General features: G+C 36.9%; 1 protein-coding gene across 2 annotated transcripts; it reads right to left on the bottom strand.

Annotated features, from left to right (window-relative positions):
• Positions 1-5,588: 5,588 nt before the first annotated feature.
• puraa (purine-rich element binding protein Aa) lies at positions 5,589-20,855 on the bottom strand. Of its 2 annotated transcripts, none has more exons than XM_056262021.1 (2): positions 20,767-20,855; positions 5,589-7,894 (listed from the first exon to the last, which is right to left on the bottom strand). In XM_056262021.1, exon 2 carries the CDS (start codon positions 7,819-7,821, stop codon positions 6,958-6,960), a length of 864 nt encoding a protein of 287 aa, XP_056117996.1. In that variant the 5' UTR covers positions 7,822-7,894; positions 20,767-20,855; the 3' UTR covers positions 5,589-6,957. The 2 variants fall into 2 exon arrangements, with proteins under 2 accessions (XP_056117996.1, XP_056117995.1); XM_056262020.1 differs by lacking the exon at positions 20,767-20,855 and adding an exon at positions 16,676-16,876.
• Between the last annotated feature and the right edge of the window lie 13 nt (positions 20,856-20,868).

Below are 20,868 nucleotides of genomic sequence, written 5' to 3'. Positions count from 1 at the left end.
TATTTTATAAATATGACAACAATCAAATAACCCATATAGAGATCACACTGTTAGAGAGTTTGGGAATACTCATACATATACACATAAAAACACGATATCAGAGTTTTAAATTCAAACATTTTAAAAGAGAACAATACATCACGGTTGTTTAAACCAATGAGCATTAAGCTGTATCGTCAGCTAGTCTCCCATCATGCTTTTGATCAGCGCAGTCGGTGGAGAGAAACTGCGCTCGACTGCAGAATCCGACACGTGCGCCTTGCGATCGCGAGAGTCAGGATGATATCAGAGCAAGTTTCAGGGGTACCGCACTAACCGGCATGCATCTCGCGGTGATCGGTTCTGCGCAGATTTAGCTAATCTCTATTGTTGAATAATGGCGTTATTTTTTTTATTTTTTTTGTGCACAAAAAGTATTCTTGTTGTTTAAAAAAAAATCAAGGTTGTACCACTGTAGTCACACTGTGTAAACATCAAATAAAAATTTAACATGAATTAAAAATAAATAAATAAATTATCATAAAAGGTAATGGACATTACCTTTACATCTACTGTAGTAAAATTAAATATATTTATGATTTAAATATTGTTGGCAAATTGTTTTGAATAACAGATATTTTGCATAACAGTCAGTGGAGAAAGATTTTGTAGCCAGATGGACTGTGATAAATACCAATATGTTGCATGTGCTACAGTAAAATATAGATTTTATGAAAATGCTTGAACAATCGGAATCAAGTAATCCGAAGAGCTGTGTAGTAAACATGTATTATTATTACAACCAAATCAGAAATCAATATTTATCTGGCACAAAAGGGAGGCTTTCACTTAGATTGATATAGGGCGAATTAAACTTGAGCGTGGAATTTGATCAGTTCTTTTCATCAATACGAGTTAATAAGTCTACTTTTAGATTTTTAGAATCCATTTTTTGACTGTATGTAATGTATGTTGCAGAACAAAACTATAAAGTCATTTCAACCACATAACTTTTTTTTTTTTCAAATTTGAAAAAGAGCGTCGAGAAAACGCATTATTTTGGCAGTTCCGTTCGTTGCCGCTAGTGGTGCAGAAATCACACATTTCACCTTTAATGGTTCAATGCTATAAAAAAGAAAAACTAATTTGTTCTTGCAAGGTCAGACAAAGACACTAATTAGTTTATTAAGTGGTGAACGCCAGCTGCTCGCTTTTCACAGAGAACAGAAATGCTGCTATTAAAGGGTTTGAATGATTAATAATCTTGATTGCTTATGTTATGCACACTGCATGTATATTGCTCATTGCTGATGCATTTGTGTGAATTTTATGTTCCTTGAACATCTTCAAGGAAAAGTGTGTAACGCATGTTAAACATGCAAAAAAAAAAAAATTCAGATTTGTATTTTGTATTATTGAATAGTTATACTATAAAGAAACGGGATGTGTATACCCATCTGTTATATCAGCCTGACAACATACGAATCCCATTCTAAAACAATAAATAAATAAAGAGATGTGTCATATAAAGTATCCTGACAGTTGTGCGTCAACAAGATCTTCAGTGACGTGCTGCTGTTTCTTGTCTCTCCAATACGGTAAAGCATTGTAGCAAAAAGAAATGACTGGATAAGTGACAGACCAGTTTACAGTGACAGGATGCACTAACTAAACTACAATTAAGTCTGTGGCATCAAGACAATTATATGACATGTCCTATTACTTGCATAATCTTGCTGCATCCTAAAAGTGCGTATACTTTCCCAAAGAAAGTGCATTGTATAAATAGGTGAATTGGCCTTGGCAGGCGTCATTGCCATCATGCCTTGATGGTACTTTATCAGTTTGATGACAGCATCACATATGGTCAAATTGTCATAAATATATGGGTGCGTCTCAATCAGCTCCCTAGCTCCCTACCTAGGTCGTGAATCATGTAGTAAATTCAAGCACTGCAAGGACAGTAAGATCCCTGGCTCACTACACATTGGGACACTGATGGCTCTATTTCCGGCAACATGACAACGTCCTCATTGTATGTCACTATTGGTATGAACCCCATGCAGCAGCACAGATATCTTTCTGACATGTTTGTTATTTAAAGTACTGTAGATTATGATAAATACTTTGATTGTTACATATACCTGCAACATTTCATTCGTAAATTATGTTAGCTAGGCCTAGATTGTTTATTATCTGATGTATGTTTAGGTAAAAGTATAATTAAATAAAGGTTAAAAGATCCATCACGTGTCATCATGTGTAGTGAATTGTGTGCTTCAGAATTTCCTTTAAGGTAACATAGGCTGCGTCCAAAATCTTAAAAACGCTGCCTTTGGAATATGCTTTGCAAGTAAGGTAGGAAGGCTTCAATGCACGTCCGAATCCAATGTTAGCTTCACTTCCTGTCTCCTGAGATCCCTTCATCTGATCGATTTTTGAGGTCAGCATAGATCCACCTCTGCCTTTGATATCCCACAATCCTGTGCTTTCCATTCTGCGACAGTTGAGCTAAAAAATAAAGATGGCGTCTGAAAGTTGTGGTTGATGGTCAGTTTGTGTGTAAATATGTTTTTGACCAACGTTTTCCACTTTTGATTTCATTCCTAGCGAGAATTTACTATTGTAGGTATTAAATATTCGCTTAGTTATCAGCAAAGCTTGCTGTTTTGCTGTAGATCATTAAACCGTTACCCTGCCTCAGAAGTCTGTCCAAAATCAGTTTCTTGAGGTGCCTTTGTATGCAAAAGTTGCCTGCAAAGTCAGTCCCTGATAAGGTAGCGAGGCAACATGTCAGCTGCCTATAGGTTTTCGGACGCAGCCATAGTGGGCATCGATGCTTCCATGGTTTTCATAGTGCATTGTGAGACTTTTTTAGGGAGCGAACGGTTTAGTCCACTGGAAGGATTTTGCGATTAAGACAGCCCTTAAAATGTCCAACTCCCTGATCAGTGCTCTGACTACTGAACCAGGGAGCCGATTGATGTAGTGTGCATTTACATCTTTTTGAAATTTCATAGTTTCTTTTTTTCTTTTTCAAAGTTTTTCAGTCTTTACCTGTTAATTTAAGTGGTTTCACCTAAATGCATTTATTTCTCCAGAAAAACAAATCTGCTGATGAAGTTTTTGTGCACTGACAAACCTTTTATGCATCATTGTGAATTGTACCATCATTGCAATGCCCTGAGAATATCAAATAAATCTGGTTAAAATGTATAACATTTTAAATAATGGTTCATTAGAAGGTATTTTCCTCAATTCACTTCTGGTCTGTGACCAAAACAATCTACATGATCATAGAAATAATGCATACTATTACTGTGCGCAGCCTTATAATTGCTGCTTGCATTAATTAATGGTTAAAGTTGTATTTTGTTATATCTGATTTATGATTACCCAACCAGACTTTTTCATGATTAGTGGTTATTTATTTTATCAACAGAAGCAGTTATTTTCCATATTTTATCACAATTGAAACTTACTTCATGTGCAATGATAAGTGATTTACAATTTTTTTCTAAATAAAAAAAAAATGTACAAATATTTTAGAATCATAATTTACTGAAGATTTACCGTGTAAAACTGTTACTCAAATTCCATTTCGTCACAAGGACAATAGAAATGTCCATAATTCAAAATTTTGGCTGGATTCAATGCCTTTAAATCTATGTAGCATGACCATAAACTCAAGGGCCATATCAAATAAAGATTATTTCATGTTCAAAACCAGTTCAACTACTCCAGCACTTTCTTTCAAAGTCAAGTTATGCTAACAATATTATTAATGAAGAAACATAAATAAAACTAAATTAAATTAAATTAAATTATTGGTTTGTTTTGCAGCAAGAACATTAGAAATCTGTCATACCAAACAGAGGTCAGACAGTTATTATAATATTATTTTTTACAAAGTATGATGAGGAGAGCAAGAGATCAATTTCCCGAGAATCTGCAATATTTTGTGAACATATGATTTAGTATAAAGCACAATTAAGACATAAAATTAGCCTACTTCTTGAAATTACAAATGTATATGATTTTTCAGGATATACATTCAACAGAATGCCTTCTGAACTGTAGCTCAAACCGTATCAGTTAAAAAAATCTAATATTATTATGTTGTTATTGTGAGAAAGACCCCTGTAGTAGAAATATAAGATGATAAAAGGCTTGGATATGATCATACATTCTTAGAAATTGTAGTGGTATTACATTGGTTAACCACTGGAACCAACGAATATACAGCAAGAGATCGCATCAAATGACATTGACATGTTATTCAAATAATATTGGTTAATCTGCATGCTTCAGATCATAATTCTATTCCTTTAACAACTGTGAACAGAACAAAACATCACTGAAGTCAGAGCCACAATATCAACCACTATCTGAACTTTCACACGAGAAAAAGAAACACAGAAACATTGATATTGAACATTCTTTTCGTAAGAGGTGGGTAAATTAACATTTCTTTTTATTTTTTTAATTTGTAAAATGTACATAAATTATATTTGACTCATAACCGCCGAATGAGTAATTCGGTGAACCTCTTTGCAAAGGGAAGGAACATAAGTTAAGAGATAAAGAAAGAAAGAAAAAACGGTACAAGGCATTCCTTGTTGAGATAATTTTCAAACAAACATTGGTCAAACATTTTTTTTTTCTCCAGCTGGAAAAGCAATGTGCTACTGAAGACAGAAGAGGTCATCACACACCTTCATCATTAGAATCATCCCATGTATGTATTTAGAAGGGAAATTAAGGATACATATTCATTGCCCCTAACCCAAAGGCCTTCACACCCCCATTGTTTCATATGCCCATTTCTGTAACCTGAACAGAGACGAAACGGGGTGGCAATTATGACATGAACGTTCACAAAAAGTGCAGACAGGATATATAACTGCTGTGTGTTTCCTTCACCTGGGTGAAGTTTGTTCATTGAAATTGGTTTCTTTTCCAGATACAGACCTTTTTTAAGTGCAGATAAAGGCTTTAAAGAGAGAGAGAAAAAAACCTTTTAAAGAAATAAACGTGGAATTCAGCCACATGCTTTTCAAATATTAATCATATATTTAATTGATATACATATATTGCCAACATTGGCACGTTCAATATTGCACACAGTAATGAAATATAGCACTGGGAAGAGAAAATAAATCCTAAAGTTTCCAAAATGACAAATTACATGAAGCAACACTGAAAGGTTGGGGAGAAAACAAAAATCCTGGCCACACCCCTCAACTAGGCTTTTGGTCTGTGACAATGACACATTACTGCCAAACTACAGAAAGGCTTCAGTACGGAAGTTTTCCTCACATTTTTGCCTGGTACAAAGCATTTGATAAACTAAGGGAAGATTCATCTTGCTTTCGTCAAGGTGGGGGGGAAAACGCCTAGGTGATTTCGAAATCACGTGTTGTGATCAGAATCTGCAAATAATGATTTGCTTCTCAACCGAAAAGACCATGAGTTATGCAATAGCATCCAGGAGGGCCAGGACCAAACAAAACCAGACGAGGAAAAAAAAAGAGGGAGGGGGGAAGGGCGGGATGGGGACCCAAACTTAGATCCAAAGCACCAGCCAGTGTATAAGCATGCAGAGTCTGTAAGGCACCAGGTTGTTTAATGCTGAAGAGTATGCTCCCCAACAAGTTTCATTAAAGTCAGGGTCCTCAACACAGGTCCTCAAGGGCCCCCATGGAAAAAGGGCTTTCGTTCCATTGATGTCTGATCAAACAAGTGTTGATATATTATCTTATGTACACTCATTCTTTGAAAGAAAAACGAGTATCAACTACCTGACCAAACATTACTGACTTCATAGACATTGAAACCATTACAGAAAAGAGTCCTTGAGGACGAACATTGAGAAATCCACCTCAATGTGGCTGTGTACAGGTAAACATGCAACTGCAGCATTCCTTGGCGCCACTCATCCTCTCATTGGTAGACTGATATATATCTATATATATATATCTATATATATTTCTCTATATATTTTAAACCCTTTAACAGATTGTTTGTCAAATTCCCACTAAAAACGTGGGTTGTTTTCTTCTCCACTGAAATATATCTGATTCACAAAATCATACTTTGTATGTTTTTCTACATGAGCATTTTCATACGACTCTTTGTATGTTTGTGTCGAGGGGTCCAGTTTCGTTTACAAAAATGTTTTCGAGAGCTCTTTCTCTTCTGTTGTCATTGCTCTTACTTATCGAGTACCTGTTTTATACACTGAATGACAACGAGACACAAATACATGGCATATCATCTGCAAGACAACTTCAATTAAAAAAATACACTGGTAATACTCCTCAGAATGTTTGCGAAGAGGTCGACTACCACCTCCAGACACCTGCACACAGGACCACTCTGCTGACCTCTGTACCTCTATCAATCAACAGGTTGATTTTTTTTTTTGTTCCCCCCCCTCCCCCCCATCAGGGTTCCTATAGCTAGCCCTCAGGTGATGCTTGGAAAATCTAGTAGTGGCATGACAACCTCTTCAGTTGATTCGAAAATTTGGTTAAAAACTAAAACTAAAACATCTGATTTGTGCTGAAGTCATAGCGTTAAGGAACCATTTCCTCGTAATCTCGGCAATAACTCCATTGCAAACACTTCTATAATATCTTGGAACGTGTAAAAAAGTTCTCGGTTAATAAGGGAAAGAAACACTCAGTTCTGTTGTCGTCAAGTAAGAAACACAGTTCATATATAATGTTATTACTTGGTTTAGCAGCCGCTTACTGGTATTAATGGTGGGTAAGTGGATGACATCCAGCGATGGGTGGACTGTCAGTCTGTGGAGAATTGTATTTTTTGTGGGTAGTGCTCCCGTGGAGTTAAACAGTTACTTATCTTTTATGTATCTTTCTCTTTTTTCTTTTTTTCTTTTTTTACAGCAAAGTACGTATAATTTCTCTTTAGGTTATTCGGATTATTATTTTTTTTGCATGTTTCCCTCCACTATCAATCCTCGTCCCCGTCGTCGGCGTGCATCTCCTCTTGCTGCTGCTGCTGAAGCTCGCATGCCCTTTTTTCCCTCTGTTTCTCTTGAATCTTTTTCATTTCGTCTGCGTATTTACAGAACGTGCTGCCGAATTTCGACCACACTTTGTAGGGCACTGTGATAGAGTTGCGATAGGTGGGCTTGACCTCGCTTACCCTCATGAACACCCCGTACTTATTGGAGCCCACGTCAAAGAAAAAGCGCTTGTTGTCCACAGTTAACGAGGTTCCCTCGGGCAGCTCCGCCGGCTCGTCCTCCACTCCGTAGTCGTCGATGAGTTTGGCGAGAGCGTCGCGAAACTCGATAAGTCCCTGGGCTGGAAGAGCGATGGTCTGGCCTTGCGTGGATCCCAAGCCGGGCCCCCGGTTGACGGTTTGCCTGATCCTCAGAAAGCGGCCCCTCTGGTTCTCCTTCAGATCCATGTAGTACTTCCGATTCTCCCGGACCAGAAACTCACTCTTCAGCGCCCGCCGCGGCTCGTCCTGCGCCACGTCCGGATTGCTCGGCCCTAACTGGGCATAGTGCTCGATGAAGTCTCCCAGGTAGTCGCGGAACTCGACAGCAACAGACATTGAGAGAGTGAGGCGGCTCTTGTTTCCCCCGGCCCCGACTTCTGCTATCTTCAAGAAGCGGCCTTTCGCGTTCTGCTTTACGTCTAGATAGAAGCGCTTATTCTGGATGTCAACCCGCTTCGAAGCGAGCTCCTGCGTCTCGTGCTGCAGCCCGGAAGCCGAGCCCGCCCCTCCTGTCACTGGGTGCATGGAACCGACACCCGGGCCCGTGGCTGCTCCTCCCTGCTCACTTCCACTGTCTCTGTCCGCCATGATGCTGCCTGCCTTCTCCCTCTGTCTTACTGCAAGCTACTGCCAAGCAGCCACGCCACCGCTCTCGCGAGATCTGCGTGAGGAGAGAAGACGAGCGCTGTTCAGACTAGTGCAGATTCCCAATAAATTCATCGTGCTGAATTCAGGGCTAACGCTGCAGCCGTGATGTCTAATCACATATTATCTCTGTCCTGGAAAATGAGGATAAATTCACTTCAGAGCGAAACTGAAAATGTAATTAATTGAGTTCCGAGTTTTGTGCTGCCTTACCGTGTATCTTAATAGGCTAACACAGCCTATATTTCACAGCCGTCGATATTCGCTATAATATCGACATGGAAGTCCTTTGCTGACGTATTCGTTGTCATCTAGTTTTTATTATTATTAATTTATTTATTTTTAATATTATTATTAGGCTGTTATTATTATGTTACAAGCGGCTAATTTTAAACGATAGTTAAAAAGGTAGGAAGATTATGCCGAAAAACTGATTTTTCTAATTCTGAAGTGATATAAACTGGTTTGGTCTCATTCTTTAAGATCTCGCTGGAATTTAGGAATATTTAATTTTGATATTAAGAAATATAAGAAATTATTAAGACATTTTTCAAGATATAAACTGGACAAATATGGATGTTTAAGGGCAGACCGGTTGTGCTTGGAGTCATTTAGTTGTTCATCCTTCATTCAATCTAGTTTATTGTCATGTCAAAAATAAAAATAGATTATTGGAAATATATTTTAAGATGCATCCGTATTGCATTAAATGGCTGGGATTTTGAGCTAATAAATAGATTAAAGCTTTTGAATGGTTGCATTTTATTTGGGTTAAGGTATGCGTTATGATATAGGCTATTAGCCTATGTTCTGCAGGTTTGTGTTACGTGTAGCCTATATTACGTTACCAATATAGCCTATTATTTAACATTTGCGTTGCTGTATGCATTTATACCAGATGCAAATCATTTATAATCATATAAACCAGAATATTTGTTGTTTTGCAGTTATTCACCTTTTATTTTCTTATAGAAAATATCTCCTTAAAAAAACAATCCGAGGTTTCTAATTAAATAATGTTCACCTTCGCCTGCATGTAAGAATCAAGGCAGTTGGCGTGAAAATACTTTTGTGGTTATTTTGTTTTAATGGCCTGCAAGAAAACAACAGATTAATCTTAGTAGTCCATCAATATTATGTTTTCTAATTTACATTGGTGGTTGTTTGTGATGGATGCTTTACATGAATATGTAGGCTATGTGTTGTGTGACGGTTAAGCAGAAGAAAAAATCTCGAGCTACTAAAATATGTAGGCTACGTTTAAAAAGAACAATAACAGTTCATGCAGTTTGTCCCAATGCAACTGTATCGTTTCTCGGATATTATATAGGCCATAGCTTGTACAAAATATTTGTCATTCGTATATGCATATGCAATTGAGTAATGAGTTTCAGACATTTATTTATTTATAAAAAAACAAATACTAAACTAAACGAGTAAAATAATATTATTTACTATATAGCCTATCTAAAATGCATAATGTAATAAAATCTAAAGGCCTTGTTACTATTCCGCACAAAATCCTTTCATATGCTTAATTTTAATGTTTGGCAATGTAATACACAATTAAATGATGCATTCGTTTCTAAACATGTTTTTCTAAAGCAAACTGTTTTATAAACGTAGACGAACATGACTTTGATTACGATTATTTTTATCAGTTATTTGATTTATTTGCGTGTATTCCTGTAGTTGTAGTAATATTGCCCATATTCAAGCGCACAGTTATTTTACAAAAACATCCAACAAAAGTAGAAACTGGATAATTACACAAATGTTTCGAATGAATTTTCTTTAATTGAATTTAACAGTTCTTTAATTTAATTGAAATTATAGGTTTTAACCCTAGAAAGTGATTACCTTTTTTTGTGAGCGTTACATTTTTTTTTGCGCTCCAAGAATGATCGATTCTCTTTAATAATTTAGAAAACATTAAAAAAAATTCATCTCTAAAATAATTCATCAGCGTGTTCGTTAACAATAAGTCAAACTGAGATAGATTTGTATCGGTTTCGACACGATATATATATATATATATATATATATATATATATATATATATATATATATATATATATATATATATATATATATATATATATCACGTCATCATTAATAAACAATTTTCTTGTATTTTGATATTATTTTAATCTTAAAGTTGCAATCTCAAGTCTCAAAGTCTCAAAAATGTTATCTATAGGCCTAAGTCTTCATTTAAGAAAGAACCAAAAGTTAAAATATTTCCAAGATGAAAAGTCTGCATTGTAATAACGTAGATTAAAATGAGATATTTAGAATCTCCTTCTAAAAAGTTACAATTTAGATAAATATACTCACTTTATGCCTTGGAAAAATGAGTGAATATATATATATATATATATATATATATATAGCCTATATATATAAGAAGGACAACATCCAGATTACCCAAACAATATTTTGGTAGGCTACCTCTTTACAATAAGTTAACATTAGTTAACATGGACTAACAATCAACCATACTTCTACAGCATTTATTAATCTTAGTTAATGTTAATCTCACACATTATTAAAATCAAAAGTTGTATCTGTTCACATTAGTTAATGCAAAAGATGAAAATTAACAAAGGGTAATACATTCTGTAAAAATTGCTCACTGTTAGTTCATGTTAGTTAATGCATTAACTCTCTGGGGTCGGCGGTCTCGCCGGCGATACCAGCTCACTTTTTTCCTTATCAGTGCAAAAGAGACTCAAATTACTCTGTTAATTTTGATCTTACATATAAGTGTTGTACATCATTAGATCCTGTTAAGTTTCTATTTTTTTTGTGGATACTCACAATAAAAACAAAGTGTTGTGCTTTTCACCAAATAAAGAAAAACAAACATGATGCGAGTTCTGCGTTCTCTCTGTCAGTGAAGTCCATTCTGAAACGCGTCCTAAGATTAACTGTAACTCCGCGATTACTTGTCACACAGGCACGAGAGGTTTTTCTTTATGAAGCTTAAATTCTCTTCTTTTAAATGAAGTAATTTATATAAAAAACAAATATTCTCAGTTTATGCAATCTGTATGAAAAGAGAGTGCTGTCAGTATTTTTTCCCCCAGCTCATTACACTTCATTACGCGTTAATCTGACACGCCCACGGAGGACGCGCGCTATTCAAACGCAAATGTCGAGGCAAGCCATGACAATGCCCACATCAGCCGTTCCACCGCGGCGGTAAAATGTGTGGTGTATTTGATGCCTTGTACCGCTAAGAGGCGCTACAATCATAGACTCTGAAAAGTGTTCGTTTATTCCGGTTTATTCTCTCTAATGCGTAATCTGCTGCCGCACCGCGCTGATTCAGAGCGATTGAAAGCTGGTAGCAGAAGAATTCAACAAGTGAAACGTAGTTAAAATAATTCATAATCACAATACTGAAATTAGGCTACTGAAATGTAATTGAATAAATAATGAAAACATTTCAACATAAAACATTGCAATAAAAACATTTAGGCTACATGAATGAGGCTTTACAACTTAAACAGCATACTGAAGACAGCTCAGTGATCAACGCAACGAAACGAGCTTCGAGGAGCTTCAATCCACCCGAGATCGAATCTCAATGTAGCATACATGTTGTTAACCGATGTTGTCCTACGTTTATATTTTCCCACCTTGATGCTTAAATAGGTAACTGTTTATATCTGTTTACTTATTTAAAGTCAAGAGTTTTGTTTGATTATCATTACAACATAAATTTGCTACATTCCTGTAGAACCGCAGCCGCTGCACAAACGACAAAAACTGATGAAGATTGTCAGCCGATCAGAAAATGAAAATGAAGAAGCTCGTCTTTAGTCTGCTAAATTATTGTGTAATGTAAAAGAACACTAAAATTACTTAAGTTTGAAACCAAGTTCGAACATTTCAAGGTTTAAATTGTTTAATTTAAAACAGGGTTGCATCTTGTTTAGAGTTTATTTCTTTTGCGATGCAAAATAAGAAACACTAGGCTAATCTTATTCTTGCGACATTTTAAATTTGTATTGCCAAAGAAATTACAGCTAAATTAATTAAAACAGTAGGCCTACAAAACGAAAATTGTCCAAAGTAACATAATTAAATTAAAAACATGCGTTTCTCTTTGCCTCTCTCGCGCTGGATCTCTTTTTAACAAGTTTATTTAGTCTCCCTCGCTGCGCGCGCGGGTCTCTCTCTCGAAATTAATCATTTCAGGGTAAAAACACATCATACAGCTGATAATACTGTATATGTCGCTGCGTGTCAGCCATACAAATCACGGAAAAATTATTTAACCTTTAATTGTTGCTTCAAAGACACAGCATGCCTTGTTGAATTCACCTTACAATAACTTCAATTGAAATTTTGTGTGAAAAAAAACTTTAAATAGGCTACAATAAATAAACTACAATATTTATAATTTAATAAGATATGGGGCCTACATTTGGACACAGATTTATCCTTACAATAATTTTGCCTGCTCATCAGGCTGGCTATCCGACACTCTCCATATGAAAGAGGAACATTAACACCTTTGTCCAGCAACTGTCCCTCCAACCCCCCACAGGCTATCGGAGTCTGAGGCTGACTTAACACAAAGAGAAGTCGCAATTCACACTTAAATCGCCATTCTAGACAGTGTTGATAATGAAGGAATTAAATGATTTAAGTTACATGTAGCCTAGTGATATTTCTGTCATAAAAGTTTATTACTAAATATTTCATTATTTCAATAATTGATGAAATAAAACTGGTTTGGGGCAGCTTTTTCCAAGCAAAACTAAATATAATCTGAAAAAACGCTTGTGAATTTGTTGTCACTTAATATTAAAGTCTACAGGGATCTTTGGATCCTTACAACCAGGCATGCAATTTGTGAATTAAGTTTTTATTTTATTTTGTATTATTCAAATAAATATCGAAACACGGTGCTTCGTGGTAATGCTGCTAAATTAAATAACATTTATAGAATAATTATGAACTTAAATGAAACAATATCGCAACATTTCGACAAATACATTATTATGTTTTTACATTTTAATTCAGGGCGATTTAGCCTACATTTAATTAGAGTGAGATTTTCACCCATGTCTTGTCATTTTCTCATTGGGAACCGCATGTTTGAGTAGATCCTCTGTACCTCTCGTTTTCATATGGATTAGCCTACATAATCAGATAACATTTATTAGCCTAAATATTTAGACATTTAAAGGCTTTAGACATAGCCGATTTCTTATTGTGACTGAGCTGAAGTGGCTTTCGGTTCATTTTTGTGACGCTCAGTTCCCGGAGACAGAGACGACAGATATACTGTTTTTGTCGTTAGCCTAATATGAATACAAGTTTACAGTTTTGAACGATGTAAGCTATACTCTACTCTTATCTGTATGACCAAAAAATTACGGAGTCGCCTATTAAGTTATTTTAGCTGTAATAATGAGATAAATAAATTAATCTAAATGAACGCTCCGCCGCGTTTGTCGAACACTAACTCACGATGCCAGAATAAAACCCGACTTTAGAAAAATGCATAGGGTCACTCGGCGTGGTGTGCCAAAACACTTAATTATAAACTTCAATATTTCATTCAAAATAATCTCAACACGCTTTGTGAAATTTTGAAAAGCCGTGCATGCATTAAGGCCACTAATGAACAACTGAAACGCTGGTTTTGATTTTATTGTTTTTCGTTTAAACGTGCCTGTTGCATATCTCTATTTTATATATTTGATATTGGTGAAGTAGCCTATAGCATTGATTAGCTGTGGAGGGAGGGGTGTGGGGATTAAAATAATTCAGCAGAAGTAGGGATGTTTAGACCAGAAGGAAATCCCAGTCCCCCCTGGCAAATCACACTTTACTTAAAACCATGTTTTTAAAAACTCTAGGTTGTAGGGAACAGACCTCTCTGCCATGCGCGCGCACGGTTTGGAGCACAATATCTGTCTCGCATGCACGCTCGCTCTAAATAGATTACGGAATATTTTAACTAATTTACGGTATAACTAGTCGATCACGAGTGGCTCAACAGGTAGATCTATAGATAAACTATATCTTTCAGGAATTTGACCGACCGGGTTGACACTTCAGCGTGAGAAATCGGGGGTGTGGCGCTCAATGCGTGAGAGCCTGGAATAAATAAATAAAAAATATATATAGCCTATATAAAACAAAACTGTATGGTGTAACAGAGTTTTAGAGCTAGACAAATCTCTCTGCAATAATAAATATAAAATATACAGCAGACCATGTTAGTGCGGGATTTGAACCTGTGTCATCTTGATGATCGAACCGTAAGTTCTACCGCTCGGCTATGAATTTTGTTACTGAGAAATAACCAAACGTTTGATTCTCACATGAGCGAGAAAACGTTTTGTCTTTAGCCTGTGAGTGTAGGCCTACTTTAACCTTTTACAGTTTTAAAAGATTATATCTTATCTGTATGACCAACAATTTGTTGTAGGCTTATTTGGAAATTACCATAACTTGTAGTATTTCATCCTTAGGCTACTGTTAATAGACATTAGCCCCACTTACGTTTTGCTAAATGTCCCTTTGCGCCACCTGGCGGTCATTTCGCGTACGACTTTGAAATGCGACTGGTTTATTTTTACCGCGGTGGATGGCTAAAAATGGTATGTGGATGGCTAAAAGGTGTGACTAAAAATGTGCTTTTGGCTTTCATTTATATTTTGATTGTTTGTATATATATATATATATATATATGTATATGTATATGTATATATATATATATATATATATATATATATATATATATACTAATGAGCCTTTCATTCAGGGGTGTCACACAAGAAAGAATGCAAGGACAATAAATATATATAAATAAATAAATATTTATATACACACACACACACACACACACATATATATATATATATATATATGTGTGTGTGTGTGTGTGTGTGTGTGTGTATAAATATTTATTTATTTATATATATATATTGTCCTTGCATTCTTTCTTGTGTGACACCCCTGAATGAAAGGCTCATTAGTATGCAGTCTGCTCAGGTGAGAACTGCCTAATTATTCATGAGGGGGTTGGGCCGATCCGCCCATCCGCATATTGCCTTTGCAAACAAAAAAATGTTTTTCACAATTTAAAACAATCTATTGTTTTATGTGAATGATTAGCCAGAATGATTTTCAGATCAATTTGAAGCAAATACTCTAGGCGACAACATCCACTAGTCAAAAGTCTTGTGGACAGATATTTAGTATGTTATTTGTGGCCATATATTAGAAACTTTATTTTTTAGTTTTTTCAATAACCACGCATAAACAATATTCTCTCAAAAATACAAACATGTACATACATGTTGCTCACATATAATGGTAGCCCTGTGTGTGCTATATAGAGTGTAATTTCACCTGTGCCATTAATATGTTTATAAGCAACTGAAAAAAGCACAAATGTCAGAGCATGCCAAAACATCTCAAGGACCCCGAAAACACCTCAGACCCCAGAGGGTTAATAATGTTAACATTGTAAATAGTTACCAATATTATTATAATAGTCCAGTTGACAGAACCTGACGTGTTTTCCATGCAGACATTGTTTGTGAGGGAGGTAATAAACAGATAAAAAAAATATTTACATGCAATTTTCCTTAATATAACAATAAAGAACGCCTTGAGAAGAAGAAACTCTATACTTGAAGTGGGATTCATAAATGCAATATTTACATGTTGCATTGCAATACCATTTTTCCCTCCAATGTTTAATGTTTCAATCCATAATCTAAACACCGAGCACACGTCGAATACAAGCAGCATTCACGTTGAAAATTTCACGAGTTCGTTTGCCCATATTATCTTTATGCTATTAAGGTTAAACATATTGCATTAGAGGGGCTCGAGGAAGCAGCTTCAACTAGGGCTTAGATACTCCTACTAATCCTTGGAAGATGAGTCTGGTAGCCTAAATGATGTTTGTTGAGTTGGGGGGTGGAGGGATGTCAAAACAGCTGATGAAGAAGCAAGGTGAACTGCTTCTTATGCTCCGGCAGTTAATTGAAAGATTAGATGGCTTTTAGGCCTACTTCACGTATTCAATTGCTTACACATGTATGTCTACTCTAGCATATGCTTTAATAAACAAAGTGCATGTATTTTGTTTGTCATTCAATATATTTAAATATACAATAAAATAAATATACAATAAATACAAAGCATCTAAATAATAGGCCTATTTGCTTATTTTCCCCATGATTAAAAGAAAATTATATTACCTCATGGCAAACCATTTAAAAAGTTAGTGGTCACTAACTTTGTGTGGCCTGTTGCTTGCTAGAATGAAGAATATCTTAACTCGTTATTCTTAATTGAAACTTAACATGTTCTTATTTGCAACTTCTAGTGCACGTGTAAACTGCTTGTCATGGGCCTAACATAAGTGACAGTGCGTAAAAAAGACACTGAGTGAAGGAAAGAAGGACCGTCGACTCTCAACTCATGAGCGTTTACTCAAAGGTGTGCTTGCTTTTGGTCGAAGGTGAACTCTGCAAGCTTGAACTCATAACGGTATATCACAGTCACATTAAATGGCATTGGATTTGCCGCAACCGACAGAGTGTGTGTCAGCCTCGCAGTCTGTCAGCACTGTAAACAGTTAACGAGTTTGCGCAAGCTGTCTGTGCAATCTGCCCACGGCTGCGGATATTAATTCCGTGGTTATACTGACCAGAAAAAAGGTATACCGCGGAATACCATGACATAGATCGTAAGTGCAGTGCTGTTGCCAAAGTCGCAGACCTCATAACGAGCGACGTGTCTCGGCATATCTTACCCCGCTCAGTCTGCAGGCAGAGCGTTAGCCCCTGTGCAAGCCCTTCGCAGTTGAACACTGTCAAAAACAAAGATGAAAACCTGTAAGCCCCGAAGGCCTACTGTAAACACTGTCGCGGTGCTGCTTCACCGATGCGCCGTTCACAAGATGGAACGAAAGAGCGAGTCGTGGCATGGAGACGGACGCACGCACGAGCTCAACGCTGTGCGCGTGCAGTCTGATGTCAGCACGCTCAGCTGGAGAAAAGCTCGTGCGCCTCGCAGTGTTGCTTTCGCGAAATTGCAGATGGGGATGCTATTGAATCTGGCAAACTTGTTCATATATTGTTCACATACATCTCATATGAGATTTATTCTACATTTTATGGGTAGATTCGCTGAGCTAGAAGTGGTTGTAGAATCGAAAACCAGTGTCATAATAACCTTTTTACTGGGTTGCGAATTTAATATGCACCGATTGTGTTTTATTATCTTCCTTAAATGTCACAGTTCTTTATCCTAGCCTCCTATGAAAAAGTTGGTTTTACCATATCATTGTAACATAATAGGTTGTTTCAAATAACTCATAAGCTTGTATTGTCAACGGATGATACCTAGAACTAATTTGTTTGTAACCTGATGGAATTTTAATTCTCCAAAGAAACATATAGGCAACTCAGAATCTGGGGGGAAAAAAGAGGGTGCTGTATTATACTTACAGTGCTTCAATGAACCATTAAATTATCTTTTTATTTTTAAGGGTGTAGCAAGTGGAGATTAAAATGATTTATTCAAAAGTTTTTAGTGTTTAGAAAAGCGTGATCGAGATGTTTATCATGTTTGATATGATCAAACGATTTATAGAGATAGGTGGATGTGTAGCTGAGGACACGTGGATTGTCTCAACTCATGTCAGGCCTAAGTTGTAAGTGTTTTTATGGTATAAAGACTTTTATGAATAATTTCGTTAAACTGATATTTAGATATGTAGGCTGGAGTAGTTTTATCGGGGCAGCGCAGTTTCAGAACCATGGACAGTAACCGCTGTCTCCGTCACGCGCATCGCTGCGTTTCTAATGATCTATCGGTTTTGAATGTTGTCTTTAGCAAGTTGGTAGTATGCCTGTGTAAAATTAACCTACAATTAATAAAGAGATTTGTAACTCCAGTACTCAACCTTCACATTACTTAAACAAAAGATCTAGAAGTGTTATAGCCTATTGATTTCATTCCACGAAAATGGTGCCGTTTGTGTCAAAACTCTTATTATATTGAGCTGTTATTGTGTGCTATAAGGCATTTTCTGAACATATCAACAAAACAAAATGACATGTTCGTCTTTCGCTCTTGCTGTTATTACTTGCAAATATTCTTTTGACTGAAAAACATAGATAAAAGAAATGTTTGTATCTAATTTAAAAAAAAAAGTCCTTGTTATTTGTTACCTATCACAAGTCTATTAAGAAGAATGCACTATATAAACACTTTCTTTCAAGATATGCCCTTTAAAGTGATAGTTCACCCAAAACCCACCCTCGATGTAGTTCCAAACCTGTAAGACTTTCGTTCGTCTTCGGAACACAAATAAAAGTATTTTTGATGAAATCTAAGACATGTCTGTTCCTCCATTGACAGCTACGCAACTACCACTTAGACGTTACAAAAAGTTAATAAAGAGATCGTAAAACTAATCCATATGAATTGAGTGGTTTTGTCCACATTTTCTGAATTGACTTGATCGCTTTACATGATGAACAGAATTTAGGATTGTATTTATATACAGTATAAACATTGATCAGCGAACTTAACCTGCTTGATGCGCGAGAATAAACCTCATTGGTTCTTGCGGAAGCTCTGGTGAGTAACACAAGAATGAACCTCATTGGTTCTTGCTGAAGCTCAAACATGCTGTGTAACACGAGAATGAACCTCATTGGTTCTTGCTGAAGCTCAAACATGCTGTGTAACACGAGAATGAACCTCATTGGTTCTTGCTGAAGCTCAAACATGCTGTGTAACACGAGAATGAACCTCATTGGTTCTTGCACATAAAACGATCATGCTTGAGCTTCTGTTTACCATAACTGCTCTTTGCATTGATGAATGTGTATATGTGAATGACATGTGTATGTGAAAAGGCTTAAATTAAATATGTTTAGTGTATAAAGCGGTTGTGTCTCTTCGGGAAATTTGGACTAAACCGCTCTCTATTCATATGGATTAGTTTAACAATTTTTATGAACTTTTTGAAGCATCAAAGTAGTTGTGACTGTCAACAGAAGGACAGAAATTACTCATATTTCATCTAAAAGATCTTCATTTGTGTTCCGAAGATGAACGAAAGTCTTACGGGTTTGGAACGACATTATCCAATTCATCTTGTTACTTTATTTGCGTATTTATGTTTATCAGCTGGAGACAATCGCAAATAGTCAACCCTGTTACAGATTTATATCTGATTATTTAAAAACGTGGCATTTGTAGAAGTATTGGCATTAACCTTATTCTTTTTTTCTGATAAACACCCTGAAGGTGTCATTACCTTGTAAAACTGCCTATATCAGCATCATGATCATTTTTTTTTACCAATTTAACTTGAGATTGCACAATATACATCTTTAACACTTAAATACGTTCTTTGTCTGATAGAATGCATGAAATATAAAGATGTATAGGCCTATCTTAAATCACTTGACAGTTAGGCAATGAACAGTATAGCTCAGTTTATTACAATTTTGTCTTGAAGAAAGCAATAAGCATCCTATGAGTAGTAAAAACTCGGCAAGGGGCAACTCATGAACTATTACCACTGTGCATTGAGCAAAACCCTATGACCCCAAGTTACTCCAAGGGACACTGGTCCTGTCCCCCTACTACCAATACTTTTCGTTAAATTACAATTGAGTAAGTAGGCCTATAAGTTTGAGGGACCCCAATTTGCGCTATTTCTGACCCATGTTTCCCAGTCATCTTACATGTTAGAAAAGGGTTGTGGCTCTGACGTTCTGTGCGCAGAGAACAGCAGATGTCGCCCTTAGTGAATTTGGAGCTACGTTCCTTTGCAGATCCACAGGTTCAGCCTTCATTTAGTTCAGGATTTAGGTTATTTTATACATCGTTCCTAACCGGTGAAAGTCTAATATTGATATCTATCATATCCTTTTAAACATTGTGTGTCTTTTTCTACCATACACCACAGTATGCGTCTATAAATCTTTTACCGTCTTGTTCACATATTTTGTGTTTGATGCAGTCTGCTGCTTCATCCGTGATGTTCCTTCCTTTCATTTGTTAAAAATGTTCTCACTCGGCCAGGCATCAACAATGCAACGAATACCAGACGTAGCCTATAGATTTGATGCAACGCCTCACTATAATTTTTTTCTTCTCTGAGGCAGAGCAGCGAATGTGACCTGAATGCAGGGCATGATTTAGTAATGGAATGAGACGCAAAACTCATTCAAAGCTCATTCATTCGCACTGTTAGCCATCGTACTCAAAGCAGCGCAAACCTAAAAAAAACCTCCTCTTTTTTTTTATTCGATGAGGATTGGCGATGGGAGAGATCATGGACTGACCATTTTTCTCGGGGTGTCGGAGACTAAAGACGCACACGCCGGCGCATGGGCGTTCGTTTCAGCACCCCAGCCGTGAATCTGCCGTTTGTGCGGGGAATCTTGCCCTGATAGATCGGGGTGGCGGACAGAGACGGGGCGCGAGGGATAGCCTACGGCAAACGCGTTTTATCGCTACGAAAGTGGATTCTTACAACGTTTGTGCTGAGGGGATATCGAAAGTAGCCCTAATAGTTTACTGCAGTATTTCACATTCGACTGCAGTGGAAGATGCACAGCACCAGTGGCGAGTAGGGCGCTCACCACTGCAATTTCGGGGCAAAGATTGACTGGCGGCGTCTTGCGGATACCTGCTCGTGTCTTCGGAGGAGGCAGCGTCCACGACTTTACCTGTATTTTAGGATGCGCTTCGGCAGAATGCAGTTGAGGGATCTGTATTAACCCAGCAGCATTACGCCGTTTCCGGTTCCCAGCTGGTGTTTCCCGATTGCAAATCTATCGGAAAAAAGCAGCGGATCCCGATGGCATGGACACTTACGCAAGTTCTGCCGCGCCGCCGTGCTACTGGAGCCTATTCGCAGTCTCTTCAGCCTTCAACCCAGCTCCACCGCCATCGCCCCGCAGCCCTGCCGCAACGCGA

The sequence above is a fragment of the Rhinichthys klamathensis genome, unplaced genomic scaffold (assembly GCF_029890125.1).
Source record: "Rhinichthys klamathensis goyatoka isolate OS25496 unplaced genomic scaffold, OSU_Roscu_1.1 h1tg000191l_1, whole genome shotgun sequence".
NCBI classification, from domain to species: Eukaryota; Metazoa; Chordata; class Actinopteri; order Cypriniformes; family Leuciscidae; genus Rhinichthys; species Rhinichthys klamathensis.
Note: the sequence above shows the minus strand (reverse complement) of the source record. Positions and strands in the feature narration are given on the sequence as shown.